Raw genomic sequence first — 27,266 nt, 5'->3', positions numbered from 1 at the left:
AAGACCCCAAACTGATTTTAATAGTAGTGAGTGCACTGTGGGGCTAGAGTGGAGCTGGGGCGAAGGTCTAGAAAAAAAGGAGGGTAAAAAGGAACAAGCAGTAGGAAAGAGTAAACTTAAGGCAAGGCATATAGGACACCTGAGTATCACACATGGCCTTGGGTTAATCAGAATGGCTCAAAAGGGGAATCAAAAGGGGAATAGACCTCCTTACATCTGGATGTTCCTTGTGACTGAGAAAAATGAGCAATAGCATTCTGCTTGTTTGCTAGAAAACTTATCCCTGGGCTCTCTTATTTGAGGCAGCTGAGGTATTCAGCAGTATCTGCCATAGCAGCAGCAGTTTGAGCAAGTGTCAAATGCTTCAAGCCTGTATGGGCCGAGTGAACCTGGGGCTGCATTTTTAGCTTACAAGGTGTATGTCATGAGTAGTAAGATGCTATAAAATAAATGAAGCATGTTACACCTTCTTCCTGTCATTGTTTCCTCTTCAGCTTAATGAGTCTATATGGGAAGAGGTAGAGGCATTCTGAACTGATGCAAGTGAGGCATTAGTTAAGTTGATGAGAGTCAGTGGTCTGGAAATGTCTTCAGCTGTCTGTGCTTTTGGCCACACAGCTTTTTGGATTTAATGTAGTGTTTCTGGAAGTCCTAGTGGATGACAAGTTGACCATGAGCTGGTAGTGTACCATTGTGGCCAGAAGGACCAATGGGATCCTGGGGTGCATTGGGAAGGGTGTGGCCAACAGGTTGAGCAAGGTGATCCTGCCCCACTATTTGCTCACATCTGTAGTATCGTGTTCAGTTCTGGGCTCTTCAGTATAAGAAAGACAAGAAGCTACTGCAGAGGGTCCAGCAGAGATCACAGAGGTGATTTGTGATCTGGAACATCTCAAATATGAGGAGAGACTAAAGGACCTTGGCCTGTTTAGTCCAGAGAAGAGAAGACTGAGAGGGGATCTCATTAGCAAATATAAATATCTCAAAGGGAGGTGCCAAGAGCATGGTGCCAGACTTTTCAGTGGTCCCCAACAACCAGACAAGGGCCAATGGCCATAAACCAAAGTACAAGAAGTTCCACCTCAGCATGAGGAATATCTTCTTTACGTTGAGATTTTCAGAGCACTGGAACAGGCTGCACAGGGAGATCATGGAATCTCCCTCTCTGGAGACATTTACACCCTAGCGGGAAATGTTGTTGTGTCACCTGCTACAGGTGGCCCTGCCTTGACAGGAGGATTGGACTGGATGATCTCCAGAAGTCCCTTCCAACCCTAACAATTCCGGGATTCTGTGATTCTAAATGATAAAAAAGTTTTGCAAAAGTCTGATCATATGTTAGGATGCTTTCTGCTTTTTAACACTGACATTCTGATTTCACAGACTCATGGAATTGTTTGGGTTGGAATGGACCTTAAAGATCATCTAGTTCCGAACCCCCTACCACATGGGCAGGGATACTTAGTATCAGATGGGTCAAAGTCCCATCCAACCTGGCCTTTAGAATTTTCGGGCATGGGGCATTCACAGCTTCTCTGGGTACCCTGGACCAATGTCTCATACCTCTACAGTAAAGAATTTCTTCTCCATATCTAATACAAACCTAGCCAATTTCCGTTTAATGCCACTTCTCTTTGTCCTGTCCTTTGTCCATTTTGCATGCCCCTGTAAAAAATTCTTCTCCAGTCTTTTTGTAGGCCCACTTAAGGTACTGAAAGGTTGTAATAAGAGCTGACCAACTCAAACTGTCTTAGCCTGTATTCATAAGAGAGGTGCTCCAACCCTCAGATTGTTTTCATGCCTCTCATCTGGACTTGCTCCAGGGTTGTCTACAATTTTTTACCTGTCAGTTTAAATAAAATATTTTGGATTAAATATCTGATCAGTTTTAAGAAATTTGAAGTAGAGAGAAGTGAAGGTGATTGGTTAGATGTCTGATAGTTGGTTAGTACTGGAGCCAGAAATTAAAGATCTGTTCTTCTGACATTTTTATTTTTCAATAGTATTATTCTCTAGATTGTACTGCCTCCCACCTGAGAACTGATACAGCTGCTAATAAATCATACCAGAGTAGTTTTCTGACTGGGAATGTTTTGCTAATACAGTCTACCTCTACACATCATCAGGTTTATTGTATAGCTAGCACCATGTATGTCTAGATGTGTGTTTTGTTAATTCAGAGTCTCATTCTCTTTTGCAAGTATGGAACAACCTCCTTTGTAACTACTTCCAAGGAGCTTTGGACAGCAGGTCTGCTTTATTGAGAGAAATGATTTTGTTTACACAGATGAACACCAACTGCTTGGTGTTTTTCGAGTAAATTTGTAAAGTTTTGGGTATCCAACACATTCTGTGGCAGCCCTCCTAAAAATTGCCACATCTCCTCTTTTGTCTTGCGTGATAATAGAACAGCAAGAGTTCTTTGTAAAAGCTTTCCTGTGCTTTCACATGCCAGTTTTGTGTAGTAACCAAATGAGTTAGAAATGAAGTATTGAGTGTTCTGCAGAGCTAATTTTTAATGCCTAAGTACAAAGAGTGTAATGTTGATGTTATAGAGTCTGTTACTCAGCAGCCAAAGGGCCATCATAGCCTTTTTAGGAAAAAGGTACTTTTTAAAACTTATTTTTGCATTGTTCTGTGAAGAGGAAAGCAAAACCAGCTTCTTTTCACAGCTTTCTGCTGCCCATATAGACTGTAATGATGCATATCTGCTACCAGTTCATTTCAATTTACTTTGGTCCTATTTCGTGATGTCAGTTTTTGTTTAATTTCCCTTTAAACTGTTTTATTTTGATGAAATAATATCCTGTTTAAAACTTGGTGCCATGAAGTAGAAGAAAGGCAGAAAGAGTTTGCAATGTATTCAGAAAAGGGAGGTCGGATATGAAGAGAATGTGGTAATTAAGACAAAACTGTTTTGAGGACTATCTTGATAAAACTACCTGTTTTATCAGGTAAGTTTTACTGTTCACAGTAAACTGTATTCACAGTTATAAATTAGCACTGCTACTTTAGAGATAGTATCAGGACTTTTCTCTGAGGAAAAAATACGGCATGTTGCATCAACATCTTCCCTGCCTTTTAAAGTTACAGGGTCTGAGTGTGCAGAGACAAGCCCTCATTTTAGTGGCCCCTGAGATGACATGACCAGTTGCTTCACCTGAATTAGGTAACTGAAAATGAGGCAGGAAAAGGTCTGTAGAATTCCCAGTTGTTGTGTGATGGTGATTAAGTTCTTATATAGCCTCTACTGCAAATTAGCAAACTCCAAAAAGCTTTGGAGTTTATAAATGGAGTTTATAAATGCCTCAAGAATGATGCAGCATCTACCATCACATAAAAATTATGCATTTTGCTGCTTTTCCAGTGCATTGATCAATCTGTTGTGTCACAGTGGTTTATTGAAAAAGTGTGAAAAGAATAATACAGGAAAAGACCAAGTTCTTTATTCTCCTTCTCAGAACTGATATTATCACGTGTTCTTAAGACAGAAAGTAGACCTCTGATTCACCTAATATTCATCAGGTAGTGATATTCCATATTATTAGTGTGCATCAGCATTTATTCATGCTGATCTTCAGTGTCTGAGATCTCCTTGCCCTGGGTGACACATAACTGAAACAGTGCTGTTAGGCATTTTCACTCTAAGAAAGTGCTGTGTTCTATAAAAGTACCTAATGTCATAAACAGCACTTAAATTTCATAAATATTGTTTCACTTCCAATAGTTTCAGCCATCCAGAATACTCCCCAAAGTTTGGACAAGATTTTTTTAAGTGTTACTGTTACCTTCCAATGCACAGAAGAAATACAGTTATGTTTCTGACTTTGCTTTTTATTAGTTTTCTGAACAAAAAAAAAATCGTCAAGAAACTCAGAGCAGGAAGACTGTGAAAGATCCCTGCATGAATGAAACTGATACTACAGGGTCACCCCAAAAACCTGGAGTGTTTGGCAGTCAAAATTGTTGAAATGTGTTGAGACGGAGATTAGGTTATTAAGCTGCTATTGCTGTCCTTAAACTAGTAGTGAATTTCAGCTTTGGAAAACTGAATTCTTGCAAATGCACGGTGAGAGATGAGATTATTCTTAATTTTGTCTTCATCACTGTAGCATCAATTCTGCCAACTCTCTTGACAGTTTTGTACTTGATTTATCAACTCTTGTGATAATTTGATTTATTTGACACTACCAAGGAAGTCAGTGAGAATCTCACATGGCCTTTCAGTTAATTATTTAGTAATAGGTTTGTAGCTGCAGAGAAAGTAGGGACACCTGAAAAGAACATATTTAAATAAAAAAAAAGTTTGTTTGGTTGTTTTTAAGCCAGAGTCTTCTGTGAAATTAAAGTCCTGTATTTTTACCTAGTGTATTTTAAAAAGTCACACTGATATTAAGTCATTGTATGCTTTTCTGTTTTTTTCATTTTTAAGTTTAAGGTATTTGAGTCTGTGACATGATAATGCTTGTAATAATGGGGTGGGAAAAACTTGCATGAATTTACCTGTTGCTGTCAGCTTACTCTTTCAAGCTTTAATAATTAGGCTACGTATGTTTCATTCACTAGTACAGATTTGTTTCATAGGAATACATGGACCTAAACTGAATTTAAAATCTCTGAGTGTCTAGTGAGAGATCCAAACATAAAATTTTGACAGTTATTTTTCATATCAATTTTTCTGGTGATTAAGAAAGATAGGCAAGTCTTGGACAAAAATTTGAAAGAAAGGAAGATTAACTGTTTGGCAGTAGATTATTGGCAGCTATTTACCTTCTGAATGAACAGTTGAACTTATTTCGGATTTTTCTTACTTCAGCTTTCAACCGTGCACCTCTTTGTACCTTTGGTGCTAAAATCTGTTGGAAGACTCCTCCCTATGAAAATGTTCAAGTCATAACTCTTCTTTGCCTCAGAGTAATTTACAGAGCTTACTCTATTTAATTGTTCTCTCAGTTCTTTCCAGACCTTTACAAAATTAGTTTTTCAAGCATAAGCACCAAAATTGGACATGATAGTGTATGAACATAGGTAGTGGTGTCATTTTGATATTTTCCTGTATCTTTATTCAAGGATGCTGTTCCCTCACACTGCCTGTTTCCAAATGATCATTTTTCATTGTTAATTTGTCTAATCAAGTTGGAATGCCACTTTTGGTTACACTAGAAGAAAATTCACTCAGATGAGTTATCTTTAAAACTTGATCTATCTTGATTCTTATGTGTATCTATAAAAACTCATTTAATTTTTAAACTTTACCAGGAGTACTTTGTATTTTTTTCTGCATCATTTTTTAATGCTAATGTTGAATCTAGGTTCTGACTCCACTCAACAACACCTTCCTTTGATTACTTAGCACTCTGTATCAGTTTTGATAGGGTATCAATACATTCAATTCAGTTATTAGTTCACACTTTACCACACATTACCACACTTCCAAACCATTGTTTTTCAGTCTGACTGAAATGTGAGCTTTATAAGGACTATTTATATCACCTTTTTAAATCTCAATTCAGCTTTACAGAGCCTAAGTGATGTGTTACCCATTTGAAATAATTAAATACATGATTTTCTGTTTTTTCTAAAATAAAATGACCAGTACATACTGATGGCTTTGAGATTTACCCTCAAAATAACAGACAGTTTCTGAAATACCATTTACACTAGTACCATTATCCATTTATTCGAATTCCCAAATAAATTGTAAATAAGTAGTTTTTCTTGTGGTTCATTAACACCAAAATAAATTTAAATTTAATTATTGTCATTAGAAGTGCATTTATTAATTAGTACATATGCGCTTGGTTTATATGTCAGAATTCTTTCCGAATGTGCTGTTATGTGAAGAGACAAGAACATCTTCAGTGTTGTACTTATTCACTTTGCACAATGCAAGTGAAAGCATTTGCAGTTTGATGATAGTGTCACTTGCCACAAGAGCCATTAATTGCAACTATTCCTTATAAATAATTCCTTAGGATTTGATGAAACGGTCTAGTTGAGCAATAAGCCTCAAAAATATTGTAAGCCCTGGAATCAGTAACAGCAGAAGTTAGACTGCAGTTTCGAGCAGTCTAACTTCTGCTGTTGTTCAAGCTACATATTTCAAAATTGCAAACATTTGAGAAATTGGAGTAGAGTAAAGCCAAAATGAAGATCTGGTAGACTGGCAAAATCTGTTATCTGTCCTTCTTCTTTTCTCCAATCTAGCATATGGAAGGAAATAATATACCAGCCTGAGTAAAAAAATAGGTCTTTTGACTATTTTGACTTGTCAAAAACAAGTATTAAATTTATCTAAAATGACAAATCACTGGAAATTATTCACAAAAATAAATCTGGATTTTAATTTAATGTTCTTTTACTATGCTTTTCCTCTTCTGTTGTACATCCCACCTACATATCAGGATTTATTTTAACAATGCACTGAGATATTTTGTATTTAGAAATTACTTAGCCTTTGTGTGCTGTGAAGCTCTTTCATAATGCTATATGTAATCAACTAAAATCTATTAATTAAACAATTAAACAATTAATTAATCTATTAATTAATTAATCTATTAATTTTCTGAAACAATGCATTAGTGGTTACCTATTCTTGCTAAGAATCCTTTTCATAAGTTAGCCAATCCATTCAAGTGCAGAATTCAGGTGTAAATAACGTGAGAGCTCCTCCCTCCCTTCACTTGAGTGAGGAACTGTTTTCCCTTCCTTGTGTATACAAAGTAACCGTGTAGAGTAATGGGCATTATGTGCTGGGTAATGCTTGGAGTGGATGGGTGTTAACCATTTCTTGCTTTCACTGACAGACTCAGTTACCAGCCACTAAAGCTTCTATATGCTGTAATGGTAATTTTAATACTTTTGCTCTGTTTTACTGAGAGAAAGGATGAGAAAGATGAAGGCAAATAATCTGTCTGAGGACTTAGTAGTGTGCTTTTTTTTTTTTTTTTTTTTTTTTTTTTTTTTTTTTTTTTTCTTTTTTTTTGGGAGAGTCACTGGTAGGTTTAGCTAGAACTGTAAATTTTTACTAAGGATCCTAATCTCAATTGTATGTAATGCATTCATTACATTATTATGAAATTAAAGGAGATACTACATTCTTTCAGTGTAAGTTGGGAACCAAGAGTGGTTTACTATATTTCCCTCTTGCCAAATCATAGCACTACCATTTCCCCCAAATCCCATAATGAAACCCTGAATGCACAACATAATTATAATCAGATTCAGCCAAGAAGTGAAAACAAAGGAAAAACAGCTCGATACATCTATGAGAAGAAAGCTATTACATGAGTAGAAACCTCTTGTATATTGGCAGTTTTAAAAGTTAACATAGTATTCTTTTACAGTTGAAGGTATGATTTATTTCTTTTATATTTTCCTGTTTTAAAAAAACTTAGTACATCAATTAATTTTTAGGGTGTTTGGGTGGGTGTGCATGGAAGACAGTCAATGTCCTTAGATTGTCTTTACACATGTTCTCTTGCTTCACCTCAAGTCCCATATTTCTAATCATTCTGTCATGTTGCTTAACAAGACAATAAGTCCCTTGTGTCACATAGCACAAAACAAAGAATTGTGTTACAACCCAGTGCATTAATGCAATTTCTTGCAGGTTTGAAAAAATAAAACAACTATCTTCTGTGTCTGATTATAGTTTCTTGTTCACCACCTTTTGCTCAATTTCCAGGGCCTTTTGAGTGTATTCCCAGACTGTCCTTATCAGTTTACTCACAACTTTATTTGGATTATCTGGCAGTAGTGACAAGTTAATTGAAAGCTATATAACCCTGTGAATCTGTCTGTGTGGCCCTTAACAACTGTCAGACATTTGCCAACCTCTAGAAATTGCTTTTGGGTCTAAAGGCCTGTGTAGAAATAGTCTGTGGGAAACAACAAACAACTCTTGGAGTAGTTACACTTCCTAAAAAAATAAGTGTCAGTATCTTTCATTTCAAGCACAAAACAATTCCTGCATTTTGTTTCTGGAAAATGGGTGTTTCTCTATATGTTTATCTTTATCATTATCAATTTATGTGTCTATCTGTGTACCTCCACAGACAGAATGTAAGAACTAAATTTCTCTAAATCATGTGGTCCCTCCCTGAAAACAGAGACCCTTACTCTTTGGCACAGCAGAAAAACAGAACTTCTTTTTGCGATTACTATACCTGAGGTTCTTTTGTTGGTTTTTTTTCCCCATTGGTTCCCTCCCAACCTCCCCAATTCATGCATGCCTCAGCAACCCTTTTTTAAACTTAGAATAACAAATTAGCATCACTTATAAACATTCCAGTAAAAAGCAGCTTTCCCTTTGCTCCTTTAGTAACTTGTGTGTCTCTGAGAAGTAGAATACATGTGAAATCAAAATTAATCCCAAGCAGATGTTTAAGACACAGCTGAAATACTTACTCTCCTTTATGCAATAGAGCAGTCTTATTTATAGTCCTTTGACTGGACTAAAATACATGTTGGACATAGGGTAGTTAATGTTTATGTCTTCCACTACACTATAAAGGGATGCTGTAGCAGAAAGGCTTCTTGTAATATTTCTATTAGTGACTTTAACCACTGACTTGCTAGAATAAAAATTTTCTGACTCTATTACTGATCGAAATGCTGTGTTTGAATCCAGTGTAAAGCACTGGAAATACCTTCATTTCAGAAGATAGGAAGACTAGCTTTAGACTTCTTGCTTTTCAGGATACTTACAGAAAAAGAAAAAGAAAAAAAAAAACAAACACAAAACCCAAAAGAATTCAGGTGCAATGTAATTTGAATATATGGTACATGTTTTGTCACCTGACTACTCTTAAATTTGCTCTGAGAATAAGCGGGAGTTTTAAGTGCTCTGTGTAATCCCAGCCTTTGCTTCCCCTTGTTCTTTGTTGAGATAATAGTGTTCTGTATTCATTCATTGAGCTGTAAAAAATGTTTCTAAATAGGTTACACAGTTGTTAACATCTAACAGCTTGACTTGCTTAACATTCTTTCTTTTACCCCCAATTCTAGGAAGGATTTCTGTGTACATAAGGATGAACCATGTGATACTGTTGGTAAGTAAATAAACACAAGAGACTGTGTGTAAACTATGTAACAAAATCAGTTTTATGTAAATAGAAATGTGAAGCTAGAAGATGACAGCAAAATCAGTGATGGAAAGCAGTAACTTGCTAAAATTCAAAATACATCTTAAATGCTAATAATACTATTAGATTGGTGTATGGTTCTAGCAAAATACTGACTTTTAGTACAATATTTCAATTTCTTTCATAGAGCAAACTTTAAAACTTTTTTTCTTTTTGGTCTCACTGACCAATGGAAAATTGTTTTACTATTTTTAATTTTGAATATGAAGCTAAGAAAATGTGTTTATGATTCTTTTTTTATGCAGTAGATTTATGTTTGGTGTGAATATGTTTATGATATATAAAAGTAGTTTACATAAGAATTTAATGCATGATACAGGGTTTATGAGCTATGTGTGTAAGAAGCTTATGAACTTCTCCAGAGGAATACAGGATGTGAGCTATTGTGAAAGGCATCTTCTGACATCTTCAGTTAAAGTTAAGTGCAGGCTGCACTGAGTTTTTCTATAAACACTTCTTTAGTTCACACACTTTTTGGAAGACAGTTTTTCAGTGTAAAGGTCTAGTGGAAAAGGTAGCAAAAAGTAGCAGTTCATTTGCAATTCTGGGTGGAAACACGCCATGACCTTAATGGAAGGATGTCATGGCGTGTTCTTAACCTAGAATTTCAATTTGCTAATAGTAGGTTTAACAGTTCTGTATGTAAATACAAGTATTCAGAAGCTTATTTTTTTTCAGTAAGATTAGGATGATGATAATAATGTACTATTGGATACTTGTGCTCCCTACTAGGTAGAGAGAAAGATTTTTTCCTGTTTATGTCAGTTGCAAGGGTTTGAGGAGAATTCTTATGTAAACTCTTTTACCTCACCACTTGCTAGTCTTTTTCTTGTACTGCTATATCCCAGGTGTATGTGAGGGTGTCTGTGGGATGGCTATCAACAAAAAAGCCTTATAAATAAGAATGTAATGTGTTTCACAGCAGTAAATGTTTAATAGTTCATAGTATTGTTCTACTAATTGGTATATTGGTCTTAGGTGAATTTTTTATGAGTGTTTCTTGTTTAGAGGCATTTATTTTTGACTTACTAGTGCAAAAATACTTACTTCTATTTGAAAGAGAAAGCAATGTGACAAGAAGTCTTCATCATTTTATGTTGATCTAAACTGAAATTTAAATCTGGAGTACTTCCAGTTTATCTAAATCAGGATAGGCTGCTTCCTGAATTTCAGAATTGAAGTGAATATATTCAAGGATTTCCCCTGAACAGTGTTTTCTCTTCAGCCAAAGCTTGGAGGTAGTAGGAGAACTATTTATCTCTGTATTTGTCCATAGAATTTTAAATTGAATAAGATTAAACTGATCAGTATCAGTAATTAACAGTTCTGTGGTGAGCAAGCTGGGATGAAACTTGGAAATGTGGCTGTCTATTAACTGTTAAGAGCACAGGAAGTAAAGAATTTGCAGCCTTAATGTTGTGATAAGCAAAATGAAGTAGATACCTTGACTGGCATATTGTGAATTGGCTGTTGTGGACTTTCCCAGTCTCTGTGTTGTTTGGAGATTTTCTTCGGGAGCTGAACCACAGTTTGTATGTATAGTCTTTTCCATAGAGGTACTATGTGCAATCAAAGCAAAGGTCATTATTTTCCCTATGTTTCATCATTTATTTTGTGAATTTCAATCATTATTTTCCCAGATGAATATAGTGCTTTTCGTAAATGTAGGGTATAATTTCTTCCATGAATATAGTGCCTTTCCATAAATGTAGGGTATAATTTCTTCCATGAATATTTATAGCACTCTGGATCCATGCTCACTGTTTAGAAGATAATTTTCTGAGAGCCTTGTTCACCATCATTCTGGAGCTCATCTAAGGAAGAGTGTTGAAAAACTTTGCACATTTCTCTTGAAGAGAATCTTTAAGTTACCCGACTGTCACAGATATATTATGTCAATTATTTTTAGGCTTAATAGGTCTATAATGTCAGATTGTTGAAAGAACATGTAGAAGGTGGTTTCATTTTGGTATCTTTACTCAGATTTTTTTTTCCCCTAGGAAAACAAAAAGGAAGATTTTAGATTAGATCATTTTACTCATTAGAGTAAAAGTTTGTTGAAAGGAAATGAAGGCCAGTTTGATCTTCCTATTTTCATGCAAAAAGAGACAGTACATTCCAAGGATTCTGTAAATTACAGAATTTGCCAAAGACAGTAAATGAGAAGTGCTAACATACTTTGCAATTCCCCAATGCCCAGACCTTGTCTCACCCCCTCTCAAAAATATCAAAAACAGAAGATGGTACAATACAGAGTCTTCTATACCATAAAGACAAGAATAAACCAATTCTCTGTGAAATGTTTATATAAGTGTACAGGAATGTGGGGCAGTCAAGGTGATCTTTGTAGCACTTTAGGCAATCCAGAAATGAAAGTTATGAGAAGGAAGCATGTACAGGACAGATCTCATTATTGGAAAGGCTTGTCATGTTGGATAATAGTTCTTTGCAGTGATGGATACTAAGCAGACAAGTACTGGATTTGTTGTTTAGTCATTACATGCCAAGACTCACAGTTTTCAGACTGGACATGAGTATTCTTTTAAGCCAGAGAGAGAAAGTGCCATATTCTGTTATCCAGACAAAGTTTTCATGCATTTCAGTGGCAAATAGCACACTTTTCTGTACTTCCAGTCTTGTTCTACAGAAGGTACAGAACTTATGCACTCTTCAAAAAGTGTTTTTTCATTGTCTTTTAAAATAAAAATGATTTATATGAAGATTTAGTAGTTTAAAGGTATAATTAACTAAGAACTCTATTAACCAGAAAAAATGCTTACTCAAAATCAAAACCATACGACAAACCTCACTAGAAATGTGATGAAATATATTTCATTAATGATTTTGAACAAAATATGTGGTGATAACCTTCTAAATATTTCTTCAGAAAAGCATTTAAGGTGGAAAAATACAAGAATTTTTTTTTATAGTGATAAAAACATGATTTACATTGATTGTCAAAATATTACATTCTTAGTCAGGCAAAAAAGAAAAATCTGTCTGTCTTGGAGACCAAGCATCATGAAGAAGAGAAGACTTTGTGGAGGCCTCATTGTGGCCCTCCAGTACCTGAAGGGAACTTTAAAAAAGAAGGAAGAAGGGTTTTTTATGCAGGCAGATAGTAGCAGAACAAGGGGAAATGGTTTTAAACTGAAAGAGGACAGGTGTAAATTAGATATAGATAAGAAATTCTGTACTCAGAGGGTGGTGAAGTGCTGGAACTGCTTGCCCAGAGAAGTTGTGGGAGTTCAAGGCCAGGTTGGATGGGCTCCTGAACAACTTGATTTAGTGAAAGGTGTCCCTGCTGATAGCAGGGGGTTGGAACTAGATGATCTTTAAGGTCCCATCCAACCATTCTGTGATTCCAAAACTCATTAATACTACATATTTTATAGTTTTGCAAAGTAGACATAAAGAGAATTATTTCAGGAATTTTATTTGATTTCCCAAAAGTGTCTTGAAATTTAGGAAGTAGAAAGTATTTATTTTATGCCTTTCAATATTAAGTGTTTCCCTATTGCTAGAAATGTTTGGAAATCTCTGCTGTAGCCAGGGAGTTGAGGGTCTTCTTTCTTACTTCATAAGATAAATCCAGAGTAACTGTGGATTACTCCAGAGTAACTGTGGTTTACTCCAGAGTAATTGCCTTCCTTATCTAATCTCACATTTCTGCAAAACATTAAGCACGACTCTCATGTGGTATCAGTCAGCCCAGGTCAATTGATTCGTGCAAAGCTATTCTGACTTCAGCATTGCCAATTGTTGCAGCCGCTGTCAAGTTCATTCTGGGTGGAGAACCACAAAGCAATTGTTTCAGGCGGAAAATTGACCAGTGCCAAGTGTTCTTGAGCTTCCTCTGCTCGGTTGGTTGGCTGCAACATTCTTTATTCTTTTTATCCCTTTTCATGCTGCTCCCTTGATTCTCACAGCACATCTATAGCTTAAAGAGGGGTTTCAGACCTTGTTTTTCAGTGTGACCCACAGGGACATCCTGTGATTACAAGAGAGGATTTTTCTGAAGGTGGAAAAACATGAAGGTAGTTTTATTCAAATTAAATTTAAGGTAGCTAATTAAAAGATTGTTTTAGATATGTAGTAGTCCAAGGTTCTTTTCCACCAGAAGATGACTGGGTTTGGGTATCATAGCATGTTTCTCCTCCAAACAAGTTTTGTTAACTTAGTCAGAGGAAGCTACCTTTTGAATTTGTGGTGATTTAGAAAGTTGTTGTTTTCTTGGGCTGATGACCGGTAAAATTATGAATGTAAACATCCCAATGAATTTCTACAAAAAAAAAAGAAGTAATTCAATTGTTAGTTTTCAGAGACTTAAGTCCATTGCAATAGAATCAGCACAAAATGTAAACTGGGGATTGCACAGCCTGTCCTGTTGTGTGAGACTCTTCTGGTAGAATCATTTTGAAGTAACTGAGATGGACAGTGATTCATAAGGAAAATTGTTATTGGGATATTGCACAAACCGTTAGGAGATGGAAATAAACGTATTTTCTCACTGAAATCAACAGATATTTTCTCAACAAGTAGGCTTACAAGTAAACACAGAAAGACTATTTCTTGAAGCAAGTGTATGCACATTTTAATTTCCCATCCTCTTGGTCTATGTTTCCACTTCAGCAGTCAAGATTATGACTCTCTGAGGCATAGTTCTTTTGGATTAGATTTGTTTATTGCTGCTAGCTAATGTCTTCTGTGGAAACACTATGCTAGAAAGTTCTTAGAGTGCAGTGTTGCTGGCATGGAAAGATACCAAAATGATGCTTGTCTTGTGCTGGCACCAGTTGGGAGTCCTGTTAATCTGCTGAAATTCGGGTAGTGACTTCTGGTTTTGGTCATGTATTTTTAGGTAACATTTTCAGTTAAAACAACAGCCAAAAGAACATGTGATTCTATCTAAACTGTTTGTTAAAAAGCATTTTCCAGTAATGCAATCTCCAAATAGAATTTCTCTAAAAACTTGTCATATAGTTTTTGGGCATAAATACAGCATATTAAAAATTTCTATGTTTGGTAACACCTAGTGTTGCAGATACCCAAAAAAAAAAAAAAAGAAAAAGAAAAAAAATTAAGTAGAAAAAAAATAAGCAGAAAAAGAAAAAAAATTAAGCAGAAAAAGAAAAAAAAGGCAGAAAATTAAGGCGCCATCAGGTCTTTGTATGTTGCAAAGGAACTCAATGGCATGGATACAAATCATAACCAATAAAGAATCAGACAAATATCTACACAATAAAGACCACAAACCAAAATGAAGTGAAAGAACATATTTTCCATCCAGCTTAGAAAAATACCAAAGTTAGGTTTATTTGTTTTTCTTTCCTAATATGCAAGCTATCAATCTTTAATACAAAGAGCTTGGAGTTTTCCTCCAAGCTTTTACCCTAGGGACAAAGGTTTAGACCAGCCCTATGCATTAAGAGACACAACAGAAATAGGGAATTGGGCAGACTATCGTGTCCAGTGAGGATTAATGCTGGAATACTATAGCTGAATGCTTGGGGCCAGTTACCAATGAGCAAGCAGCCAAAGAAGTTGCACAGAACACAGGCATAGGTAAACTGAAGAAGTCTGTTTCCCTGTGCTTCCTCGTCTGAATCCATTCATCTGGCATCCCTCCTCTCACCCAGACTATTGCTCTGTTTTAGCCCTGCACAGCTGCCCTTAGCTTAGCTAGCTGGTAACAGTTTGCTGGGAGTTTCAGTGAACCTCCCCATGCCGAGCTCTGTGCTGCTGGCTCTGGATTCGATGCTGCCCATCTGAACCTGCTTCAAGTACCTGTGGGCTGCAGAACAGGAGCCCTTGGGACATGAGCCATGTTGGCAGGGTTAGTCTTTGTTGGTCTTTGTTTTTTGCTTGTTTCTTCTCTTTTGTTGAGTCACAGGCATTGAAGAAAGGCACTTGCATCAGTTCCAAATCAACACTGTGGGTTATTCAGGTGTTGTCACTTGTGGGGTGTAAGAAGGTTTCTGATCAGTCAAGACAAACAGGAATCAAAAAATCCAAGAGCCTGTCATTTATGGTATGTCCTGAAGTTGACATGCATTTTTGGAAACAGGTGTTTCCACAAGACCAGTAAAGCTGAAACTAGGGGGCCAGGACTACTACCATGTAGGATGGAATATAGAACCTATGTATAGGTCCTGCTCTACGTAACAGAGTACAGGCAGTCTTGCAGATAGGAGTGCAGGAAGCATGCTTAGAGGATGAAATGAATTCAGGTTAGGAAAATGAGTCTTGTAACATTTCTGCAACATCTAGGTTTTTTAGCATTTCAGCATTGTCCAATATCTAGTTGGATATTGGTGAAAAAGTCTTATGTTTTAAGCAACTGAGTACTGTTTGAGTATATACCATTTTAAAATTCTGTTGACTGAGGTTACCTGTACATAGAGATTTTTCATAGCAATTTTTTCAGATATTCATCACTATTGTAGTTAACTTGCTTGATTTTGTTGTGAATGTAATTGTTCTTGGTGCCATGGGGAATTCAGAGTGGGAGGAGGGCAGTTGAAAGGCAGATTGGATGATAAGAAAATCAGAGCAAGTTCCTGCCAGCTAAGACATAACTACAGTCTGTTAAATTTCCTAGGTCTTAAATGTTCTCTGACATATCTCCAAGCTTGATGCTAGACAAAATCTGCAAAAACAGCAAAAGCATTTTAAGCTCTTGAGTTTTGCTCTGTGAATTGATTTGCCCCACTCAACAAGAGATAATGTAAAAATGTATCCCTTGTAAAGGAAAGAGAATTCTTTTTTTCAGTAAGATGGCTGACATTCAGGGAACTGGGCTCACCATTTAATCTGCAGAAGATTTCCTGTGGAGATTTCCAATTTCTAACCTAATCTAAATCATTCACATAACCTTTACAATGCACAGAATTTTGTATTCATACAAAATTCTCTTTTACATCAAAATCATGATAATGATAATTCACAGATTTACATAGAGAGGAACACCTCATTAAGTGAACGTAGGACCATCTTTTAAGTGCTTTTCTATAAAGCAAGCCAAAGTGATGTCACTCAATTTTGATTCCTGGACTTTTGTTTCCTCTAAAAGAAAAGCACTGTAGCTCATATGTATAGTCAGTAGCTGCAAATGCCTCAGTAGCTCCATTATTCACATACGACTTCTGAACATTGATTTTCTTCTGCAGAAATGCAAAAGTTCCCTAGGAAGTGACATCCATACAATAGTCCAATGTATCTAGTGTTTAAATACCTTTAAGGTTATTACACAAGGTTTTTAAAAAATGGAAAATTTTGACTTCTGTGTCCTAAAGCATAAAATTTGGTTTTGTCAGTGAGTTACATGTTTATAACTACAGCAAAACAGATCTTAAATAATTGTGAACTCCAATAAATGTGGAAAATGGAAGCAAAATAAGTGAATAGAATTTAGTTTACCTCATAGATCATAAAACATCAAATGAATTATGCATGTTTGGTGCAGTTTCTCAGGAACACAGAATGCCAACTACACTTCTCAGTCATCAAATCCAGACGTTGCTATTACAAACCTCAATTTAATTCTTCTTATATTAAATTCTAAATGTTATTAAGCCTCATGTTTCCAGCAAAACTTTTAAGATGCAGTCCTATCTTACCTTGTCTCTTGTTTTACTGAATTGGAATGAATGACAAGGCTCCAGTGAGACCAGAGAGACAAGTTTTCACACTGAGGTATGCAAACCTTTGTTTTCAAGCGGTGTTGTAACTCAGACAGAAAATAAATGGGTTACAACACATCAGATTGTTTCATTTTCCAGTGCTTTATTTAAAGTGTTTAAAGCTTAATTAATCTCAACAGTAGTAGGGTGACAGAGAGTGAATCTGTTTGAATGGACTCTTGATGGTAATTTCATAATCACTGAGCTTTTAATTAGTGACCCTTTACCATACTTAAAAAGCAAGTATTTTCTTCATTAAACAATTGATCAAGGATTTGATGCAGCAACTCCTTTGTTTTCTTTGTTTTATGTTATTTTACTTTGAAGTAGTTAGCCAATGTATTTAGAGAACGGAAAGTAATGGAAAAAAGATATTTTCTGTTTTGTTTTTCAGATTGTACTACAGAGGTCACTTACTGCTTTCTTGCTAAGCATGTGTTAACAGTCTGTCTTAGGAAGCAGTAGGGCCTTTAAGTGTGTTCAGGAGGATGGGAAGGTTAATTTTCATGTCTGCATATAGTTTCAGATCTTTACAATGAAATCTGTGTAAGCGTTAGAGCTGAGAAAATCTATGACATTCTGTACTGAACTTGGATTAGCCTCTGGATGTTCTAGTTCAAGCAATTTTGAGGCTGAAATATGTTGCTCATTTGATGTGCAGGATAATTTTGTGTATTTATTGACAGTGGCTTTGCAACTATTTATTTAACAGTATAATAGCTGTTTATTTGTGTAATAGTTCTAAATAAAATATAAAAGCACCATAGTTAAGATAGTATTAAAAGTGCAATCATTCCTCAGTTACTAAAGAAATAAACCTTATCAGATAGTGTCTGTTTTGAAATATCTCTGAGGTTAGATGTTCTTTTTTCTACATTGAAATAACACCTATTAAGTTAGACCTATATCAAATTCCTGTTGCACATTCCGGTTCAGATTTAGTTGTGCTCTTGTCTTTTAGTTAACATGAGATCTGTGCTCTTAACATAGGTTTAAATCCCAATGGTTTCAGCTACAAGATCAAACTCTGAATTTGGTTCTTTGCTTGAGTAAGGGGTGGTGTAATATGCCTTCGTACCATCCACAGGCCCTTGTAATTTCATATTCTTTCTGTTAAAGTACAGTAGAATTTTGTCATTTTCTACAGATTATGCTGCTTCATCTCTAGGTATATCTTTAATTTTATTTTGTTTTCTGTGTTTAGTTTCAACTTATCTAAGGTATTTAAAATCCTCTTTCAAAGGAATTTGAAATATATAGGGACATACTATAAGTAAGAATATAACATTACATTGAATAGCATTTAAAATATTTATGTTTCAGCCTGGAGCCTTGGTTCAGAATTTTGTCCCATGTCCATCAGAAAAAGGGACTCTAAAGTAAGGACAAAAGGATCTTATATATTATACGGTGTATATTTACTATGTGTTAAAGAAAAGAGAAGGAAATTGCAAGTTATCACAGTAATTTGTGTTTGTCTTGTGAATAGTGTGTACTTTCTAACTTCATATGGGGGTCGTTCACTTAAGCATGCCAGCTGCAGAAGTGAAGAATCAGTGAAGCCTCAGAACACTCCTGCCATGGTACACAAGAGAGGCTCATGCCAAGGATGGGGCAGGGCGATGAGGCACAAAGCACAGGACAGAAGTAGACATGGCTTACTTAGGTTAAGCAAAATCTTTTCACCAGGAGAAAATATACCATTTTTACTAATTAGATTGCAAAAGACAAAGCATGAGTGATTTAGTGACCCTCTCAGTGCATTAAACAGTGAACTACGTTTTGTGTCACTCTATTCATTGAAATTGTTGAAAAACTGAATCAGGTCCAAGCAGCTGTGAGCACTTAAAAATATCTTCCATTGTCTCCTGGATTTTACAACTTCATTACTCCTCTTTTATGGATTTTTTTAATATGAAAAATATAAAATCTTGTGGGTTGGAGCTGTAAATAATCATGCATCTATACTAATTTACTCTATATGCCATAATACTCTGGATTAGTTTGTGTAAAGGATTGGTCTTCAAATAATGTATCAAGCCTACAATTAAATTTCAGAAATAAAAAAGTGTGCTGTCACATTACAAATTAAAGACATTCAAAATATATGACTGTAAAATACCTGTTTTCTAGCTAGCCATCCATTTTGCAAGTAATAGTCTTGTGTTCAACTTTTCATAGATATGCTTGTATCTTTACTCCTTCAAAAGAAACTTTTGCAAAGTTATGCATGAATATCAACTTTATATATGGTGTTGTGCACTAGAAAATCCTGGGGTTTTTTAGCAGAAATGTTTTCAGAACAATGTTTTCAGAGAGACAGACAGCCTCTTGCGAATAATACATCAGTTTATCTGTGTCCTGTAAATATATAATGGCAGGGGAAATAGCAGTGTAATGGAATTAGATTGTAAAAAACTAATTTTTTGGAAGTTAGTGTTACATGAGTCCTTTAACTGAGGAAAAGACAAAAAGAGCTCCATATTTGTGGAGAGAACTGCAGATGATCTATTCAACTGCATCTACCTTGTAAAAACACAAGGAAAACTTACCCACAAATGTCAGCAGGGTAGAACAGAGGGATAGGGCCAAGTCTCACTCTTCATTTCAATGTCTTTGGGAAGACATTCAGTTTGAATGTGTTTCATAGCTCCATTTAGTGATGTTTGAGTGGCATCAAGGGGTTTTCTTTTGTAGTTTGAGTGTATAATGAAGTTTTTATGTTCCCAGGATGATAGTACCCTACACTGAATAAAACATCAAGTAAGTCTTTCTTTACTCTGATTGCTCAAGCAGGAACTAATGCTGCATTCTAGTTCTCCATTACCTTGCATCTTGCCGACTTTGCAAAGGTTATTTTGGATAATAGGTACCCTAAAAGAAGAAAGACCTGATACTCTCAATCTATTCAGCTTGCTTTCATAGAACTCAAACCTCCTGAGAATCACCCCAACAAACTCCAGCAATTTACGAACTGAAAACAGTTTGCAAGAATCTTGAGACATGGACTGGAAGAAATTCATCAGCCCATGCCATTGCTGGGGCAGCACAGATGCTTTCATCACAGGTGGTAATACAGCATGAAACAATATAGCCTTAGTTATATCAATGTACACAAAATACAGGATGAATATCTGCAGAAAACAATAGTAATTTTAAATCAAATTATTTTAGATGAAAAGAGATGCAGTGGAAAACCCTTCTTAAGATAGCTTTTCCTTTGTTCTCATTTATCGAAAGATACTAGCTAAGCTGTGCATCCATATCTGGTCCTTGTTTTCTGTATAGAGGAACAATTGTCTATTCAATTCACATTTCCTAGAAGATGTGCTTGTACTTTCTGCTATAAACAGTCCCAAGATCAGTCACTTTTTTATAGTGCATCTTTCTTAGTGAAACAAACTAGTTTCACACAAAAATCTTAAATAGCGCGAACTGTAAAAACTTTGGCCATCGAGTAGTACCTTATGCTAAAAATCAAAGAAAAACCAGACTAATAACTCTTTCAAACCCACTAGCTGCCCCTTGTCTCACATAAAAGAGAGAGCACCCCATTGAAAATGGGAAAAAGTCCTAAATATTTTCTTTAAATGTGATCTCAGTAACAGTTACATAATCATATCACTTTTAAGTTGAGTGTATCATAAAAAAATGAGAGATGTTTTACAGGAATCACTCAGGTTGCAGAAAATGAGGGAATATTTTACTGTGCTGAAGCCCAGTGGGTCAAGGAACAATTTTATCTTTCTGTAACAGAGTGTCATTCCCATAACACTGGTATAATAAAATAAGTTGCAAAAGAAAGCAAGACAGTCTTGTTTTCCTCATGGTTTGTTGCAGGAACAAAAATAGGTCTAAATAACATATTATAAGGTGGAAATTAACGGAGGAATTTCACACTATTTTGTTGCATAGAGGGTGGTACCAGCCATGTTCCAGGAAGAATGCACCAGAAACTACATTACAGGAGAATCAGCTTAATAGGGTATCGAGGCTGTAATTCTTTTAAGATCAGGAAAAGCATCAGTGATATATTATGAGTAGATCAAACTGGTAAGGGGAATTGATGTTACACAAGCCTGGGAAACATTCAGGAAAAAAGTGATTTGATGGAATGAGACAGGAGGTGAATTCAAAGTGTTGCAATGTGTGTGAATGTACAAAACATGGGGGCAGCTTTAGCAGCTGTATACTTTATGAATGTGAGAACTGAAACCCAGATGTCAAGAAGGCAAGAAGAAAGATAAGCACCTGGGTGAATATTTTCACTAGTTGGATGGACTGACATAATTCTTAATTAATTCCAGTATATATTTTACTTTGTGATGCTAATATATTTTGATCCAAGTGTATAGAGTTGTGGGCTCGTAGTATCCTAAAATATGTTAAAGTGAACTCACACTTCACGCACAACAGTGGAAGCAGTTCTGAAAACTAACTGTACCATCTTGTGTTCCAGGACTACATTTAGTCATCACATTTTTTATGGGGAGAGTCAAATTTTTTCAGAGGCAGAATCAGAGACAAGAGAGAGTTATAAACACAGAGCATTTGCATCAAAATAGGAGTGCAATAAGTACTTCCTGCTTATTCGTTTTTTTTTCATTTACAAAAAACAAAGGACATTACATCTTGAAATGATATATTCACTCAAGTTTTAAGGCCAGCACAATTTTTTTAAGGATACAGAAGTGATGTCAAATTCCCATTTGGAAAATAAAGGCTGGCTCAGAATTGATCTTGAAAACTGGGGTAACTTTTAAATCCCTTGCATAGTTCCCCTGCAAGTCTAAAACCTGGTCTTACATCAGCATTTACATCAACATGCTGTTTCTGTACACTGTACTTCCTATTTCCTTAAGCCAGGGCCTATGATATCAAACACTTTTTAAAAAAATATTTTAAAAGAAAATGTTGGAGTGTTTTAATACCTTCCAGACATATAATATATTTTTAATTGACCAAGCCTTTATATTTTTAATTGGCCAAGCCTTTCAGTATGCTATTTTTATAAAAAATATGTTTAAATAGTGATTAAATTAAAAAAAATGTAATTTAAAGAACTGCCAACAGCAAGAAAGCATCTTAGAGCAAAGCCGTAACAAATTATTAGAAAGAATTGTCTTAATCAAATTAGGTCAGTTTCTCTTCCTTAATGGTAGCCAGTATTCATATTGTGATTTCTTATACTGTGGTATTCTTGACAAACTAAAATTTTACTTGCCTTTTTGGCAAAGGTATCTCCCTTTGAATTCAGACTAGAAGCTCTTGTTCCTACTGTCCCTTTTAAAGTCATACACTAGCAGAAACTTCCGTTTACAAGCCTCCAAAACATTTTGCACAATTATACTGGGCTAGAAAATGAACTTGTTCTTTCTGTTAAAATTAACTCTTTTTAAATACTTGTCCTAGTAAATATATGCCTTATATTTCTTAAAGATTTTTGAGTGGACAAATACTAGATATAAGTCACCCAAAACTAATCAGGCTGTTTAAGCATGGAAGATTTTTTCCCATGTATCAAAGGTTTCATTTCTAAAGAAGTGTTCTAGAAGGAAAAATGCAGGTCTCATAATACTTTATTTCGGGTACTTGTTTTTGCAGTAGGACTTTTTTTTAAATGGTCTGAGGAATAATTTGTCTCATAAAAGAACTTCACAGAGAATTTTCACTTTCAAGAACTCCTGTATCAAGCTTTTGTGTGGCATTATTAAACCCAGATAGCCACTTACATGTTCCAGATGTTCACAGTGGTTGCTTCCTGATAGTTTCAAGAGCTACTACATGCTCTGATATGAGATCAGTCTCCAGGAACTGAACAGAACTTGACTCACACTGAAAACAACAAGGAAGAGAATATGTTTTAGAAAAGGCTAGTTCTGTATGGATGCTGTATAGAAAGGTATTACTTTTTCTTTTGTCTTTGAAAGAATAACTTCTGTGGGGAGCAATGAAATGCATGAGGATCAGAATTTTATGACCATGTTCTGTTAGGTGTTCTAGATGGGGAGGGTTTAATGTTTAAAACAAGATGTACCTGAAGACATTTGATGGTATGTGGGATTTTGATTTAACTGAATGCTATGGTGATACACTGAAATCAGTGCAAGCCATTGGGTATCCATTGCAGTATACTGTGGGATCACAGTACAAATCTCATTCTCACTGTTTGCCCACATGCTGACTGTCATGATGCTGAGCATCCCCCAGTGCTGGGAAGGAATATGTGTATTAAAGCCTGCTCAAGACCATTTTTCTGTTCAAAGTTAATTTTTTCAGTTATTCAGTTTTTACACTCTCTTTTGGGCTGAGCTACATATGCACTTACCACTTGCTGGGCCAGCTAACTCAAGAAGTCATTCACACTCTTTTGATTAATGCATAGATAAACATTTCCACAAGCAGTTAATCCACTGAACTGATACAGACATTTATCTAAAACTGGCTCTCTAGTCCCTCTTGGTTTCAGTTTTCTTTGCAGCAGCTGTGGGCAGTCATTCCCTACATTCTTTGCTCAGCTTCATAAGTACATCACTCTTGCCCATCACATCTCTTTTTAGGGTTTACTGACCAGAAATCAAAAGGTAATTTTTTTTAATAAACAAGTTTATTTAAGAAAAGCAGGTTTTGAAAAGAAAAATGAAAGATGAACAAAATAAAGATCAAAAGAGAAGAAAATGTGAATATATGTATGTGCACAGAAGTGTAGAGACAGTCAAATTAATAAGATGCAGCCTTCATACCTTGTGCAGAGGTAAAGAAATAAAAGGCAAGTCTGTGCTTTGGTTTATGCATTTCCCCGTCATCATGATGATCCATTCATAGCAATCTTTCCTTAGGTTCTGTGTGGGAAAGCCTGAAAGACTGCCAAGCAACACTGTCACATTGCCCACCTTTAAGAAAAATGTAACTGTAGAACAAGTTGTAAAACAGAAAGCAAGTTTGAATTGTTAAAATTACTTCCTGTGGTGTACTGCAGTGTTCATGGTAACCAGCTCACCATTTTGTAGAGTAACAAAGGCTTTGTTGATGTATGTAAACAGTTTTATGGTAGGAAGCATGTCCAAACTCATGATCTGGGACATGTAATAATTATTCAAAGTAAGCTGCGTGTCTGTTATGTCTGTCCAATGCATCAGTGAAAAGCATAGCCTCAAGATGAATTTATAATTTATTTGGTGAGAGCTGTTCTCATGCTAAGCTTGAAACTTATTACTGGCTCTTTAAGTAACAAACTTTATTAGGTGAGCCTCATTCAGTCTGGTTGCCAAGTAAGTAATTTCAAAGGTGTCTTCAAAGTCACATCTTATTTGACTGCATACAGCAGTTCCATGAAGGTTTCATAAGGCACTCTTATAATTTACCCAGGTAATTTAAGGACTGAAAGTCTTTATTATGTAAGTCCTAAAAATAGACATTTCTATTTCTGTCCAAATGTTTAATTTATAAATTTAGATCAAGATTCTTACTAATTTTTTATGCCATGTAAAACAAACATCTAGAAAAGTTGCTCATGAAAATTATGTCATGAGGAAGTTAAAATAAACTATTTCAATTTCTTAGAAGATTGAGTAACTTCTTAGAAAGGTTACATTTGGTTTTTCTTTCATGTTCATAGTATGAGAAAATAGGAAGCAAAGAAGATTTTTATTGCATAATAAATATTTCATATCCAATTCTTCATATTTTCTCCTGAGTAGAATCATTTAAGACCTCTTCAACACTAATTATATGCAAACTATTCAAGCTGGGGTTTTTTTTCTCTTTCTAGAGTACAGAAAGAAGGTTAAATGAGGAGAAAAGGAAGCTGTGACTTTCTCAAATTTATGACTTTCTGCTTTTCATTTACACTATGCAGTTTTCTTTTCCATCTCTGCCTTTTCCTCTTCATGCATATTTTTATGGATGAGTTTTCCACTTGGTGATGTTGCCTTTAAAAAAAAGGTGGGCAATTAAAAGATTTTAAAATATACTGACTGTATTCAGCGACCATGTTACAGTGTGTTATGGCATTAAATATTTTCCTTTACATTTTAAAGGATTTTTTATATGGGGTTTGTAAGTTGAAAAAGAAGACATGGGAATTATTTGTCAGTATTTACACTAGAAGAAAGTATCGTTGAGTTCAGAGCTGCCTTGCTTCATAAACCACTTGGAATAGTGCTAGCCTGCATATGCTTTCATAAGGTTTGAAGCATTCGGGGTAGCTTACTATAAAACTGACAATAAGAATTGTTCACAGATACCAAGATACTGAAAAGGAAGTAAAAGACAAGATGGAAGTATAGACAAAGCAATGCATATGAAGAAAAACACTAGTCTTTAGCCTATATATGTGAAGTCATGGGCTTTACTACCTCTGAGGAGAGAGATCAGAGAATGGTTAAGGCCAGTTCTCTGAAAATCCCAGAATTTTTAGGGTTGTAAGGGAGTTCTGGAGGTCATCTAGTCCAATCCCCCTGCAAAAGCTGGTTCACCGAGAGCAGATGAAAAAGAAACACTCCTAGGTGGATTTTGAATATCTCCAGAGAGGGAGACTCCATGACCTCCCTGGGCAGCCTCGTGCAGTGCTCTGACATTCTCAACGTAAAGAAGATTTTCCTCATGTTGAGGTGGAGTTTTCTGTGTTTTGGTTATGACCCTTGCTCCTTGTCCTGTCTTTGGGCACCATGGAAAGAAGTCTGGCACCATCCTCTTGGCACCTGCCTTTGAGATATTTATATTCATAGTGACATCCCATCTCAGTCTTCTCTTCCCTGGGATAAACAGGCCCAGCTCCTTCAGTCTCTCCTCTTAAAAGAGATGCTCCAGATCACAGGTCACCTCTGTGTCCTCCGCTGGACCGTCTGCCATAGCTCCTTGTCTTTCTTGGGGCCCAGAACTGCACAAGGCACTCCAGATGTGGTCACACTAGAGCTAAAGAGAGAGGCAGGATCACCTCACTCAGCCTGCTGGCAATGCTCTTCCCAGTGTACCCAGGATTTTTTCTGATGTCTTGCAGTGATGTGTGTTTGTGAAGATACAACACACACGCATATAGGTATATTTGACCTCAGTGTTATATCTCTCACTTTAAAAGAGAAAAAGAAATATTCCTGGGCTTTGCATTTTGTATTTGAGATTTCTGATTGTTAACTCTCTTGTTTTGATTACTACCATGAAGAGCTACTGATTCACAGGCAACTGACAAAACTTGTTTTTCCTAGAAGTCATCTGTGACTCTCTTCCAAACAGCTTGTGCTAATTAGACTTTGAAGTGTCAGCTCGGTGGAAAACTTTCTTCTCCTGCTTTTTAAGAAAAGCATCTGGTCTGCTACAAAAATAATTTGTTAGATTATTAATCAAGTGCATTTTTATGCTGACAAGCTCATTGATTTTCCAGTTAATTTAAAATATTTTTTTAATATTTTTTACTGTAAAATATTTATTTTTGAGTCAAAAGCCAGATGTACTTGGGCATTAAATTATGTTTCAGTTGAAGTGGTTTGTGAGTTTTGTGCACCAGTGATAATTCAAATGAAGATCATGCTATTGGAAGTTCTGAATAAACACGTAGCTAATACCATGACAAAAAACCCTTTATTGTCTTGTGAAACCAAGGAAGTTTAGAGGACAAGAAATTTAAGTGGGATAAGTAAGCTGTGGAGTTTTGGGGCAATGCTGACAGTAATGCTGGAGTAAGTTTTGGAGTTTTGGGGCAATGCTGACAATAGCCTTTTTAACATAGATAGTGTGTTTATGTTACAGGCAGCTGGCCATGAGAGAGTAGGTAAAGCCAACAGACTTGTTCAGGTACTTTAGCTGGTGAGGTGTTAAGTGTAACATCCCAGTCAGCTGAACTAGCACTTCTTAACAGAAATGGTGTAGATGTGCACCTGATTTGAAAGAATAAGTAGGTTGGTAATTTGCTGAAGATGTTCATTAACAAACAAGAAAATTTGTTGTAGTTGTAGAATGAAATGCCCATGTCTATGGGTAGCACTAATAGCAGAAGTAATAAACTACTGCTATGACTTGAGGCAGCACTTATTTCATTTGAATATTTATATTTTTGATAAGAAAATGTAGTCCCTTATGTGGTTCTTCTCAGGCACAAAGCTATAGCTTTACTCTTCTAATTGATGTGGCATGTATTTTCTTCTGTATTAACCTGACAAAAACTCAAAGGGAATTACTTCTGACAGAGAGAAGTAATTTTAATATATTACATTTGACATATATTCAAACTGGTTTTTTGCTTCAAAACATAGGTATTTATAGATGAAAAATCATATTCTTCCTTACATTGTCAGTGAGATGAAGTTAATGATTTTTAGTCAATACTTTTCATATACTAAGTGTTTCAATTTGAAACAGTGTGTTGAGGCTATGGGATTCACTAGGAATACCTTAATCATAACAAGGGAGCAATTGTTCATTGATTTTTTTGTTTTGTTTT

General features: G+C 35.7%; 1 protein-coding gene across 3 annotated transcripts in view; it reads left to right on the top strand.

Moving 5' to 3' along the window:
• Positions 1-27,266, top strand: part of ADAMTS19 (ADAM metallopeptidase with thrombospondin type 1 motif 19) — a 134,354-nt gene that overhangs the window by 36,318 nt on the left and 70,770 nt on the right. For all 3 annotated transcript variants that reach the window (XM_063422822.1, XM_063422823.1, XM_063422821.1), the window contains one exon: positions 9,010-9,053. In XM_063422822.1, coding sequence (XP_063278892.1) covers positions 9,010-9,053 — 44 coding nt within the window. The remainder of the gene's footprint in view (positions 1-9,009; positions 9,054-27,266) is intronic.

Source organism: Prinia subflava, chromosome Z, assembly GCF_021018805.1.
Source record: "Prinia subflava isolate CZ2003 ecotype Zambia chromosome Z, Cam_Psub_1.2, whole genome shotgun sequence".
NCBI lineage: Eukaryota > Metazoa > Chordata > Aves > Passeriformes > Cisticolidae > Prinia > Prinia subflava.
This window is presented reverse-complemented; position numbering and strand designations above follow the sequence as displayed.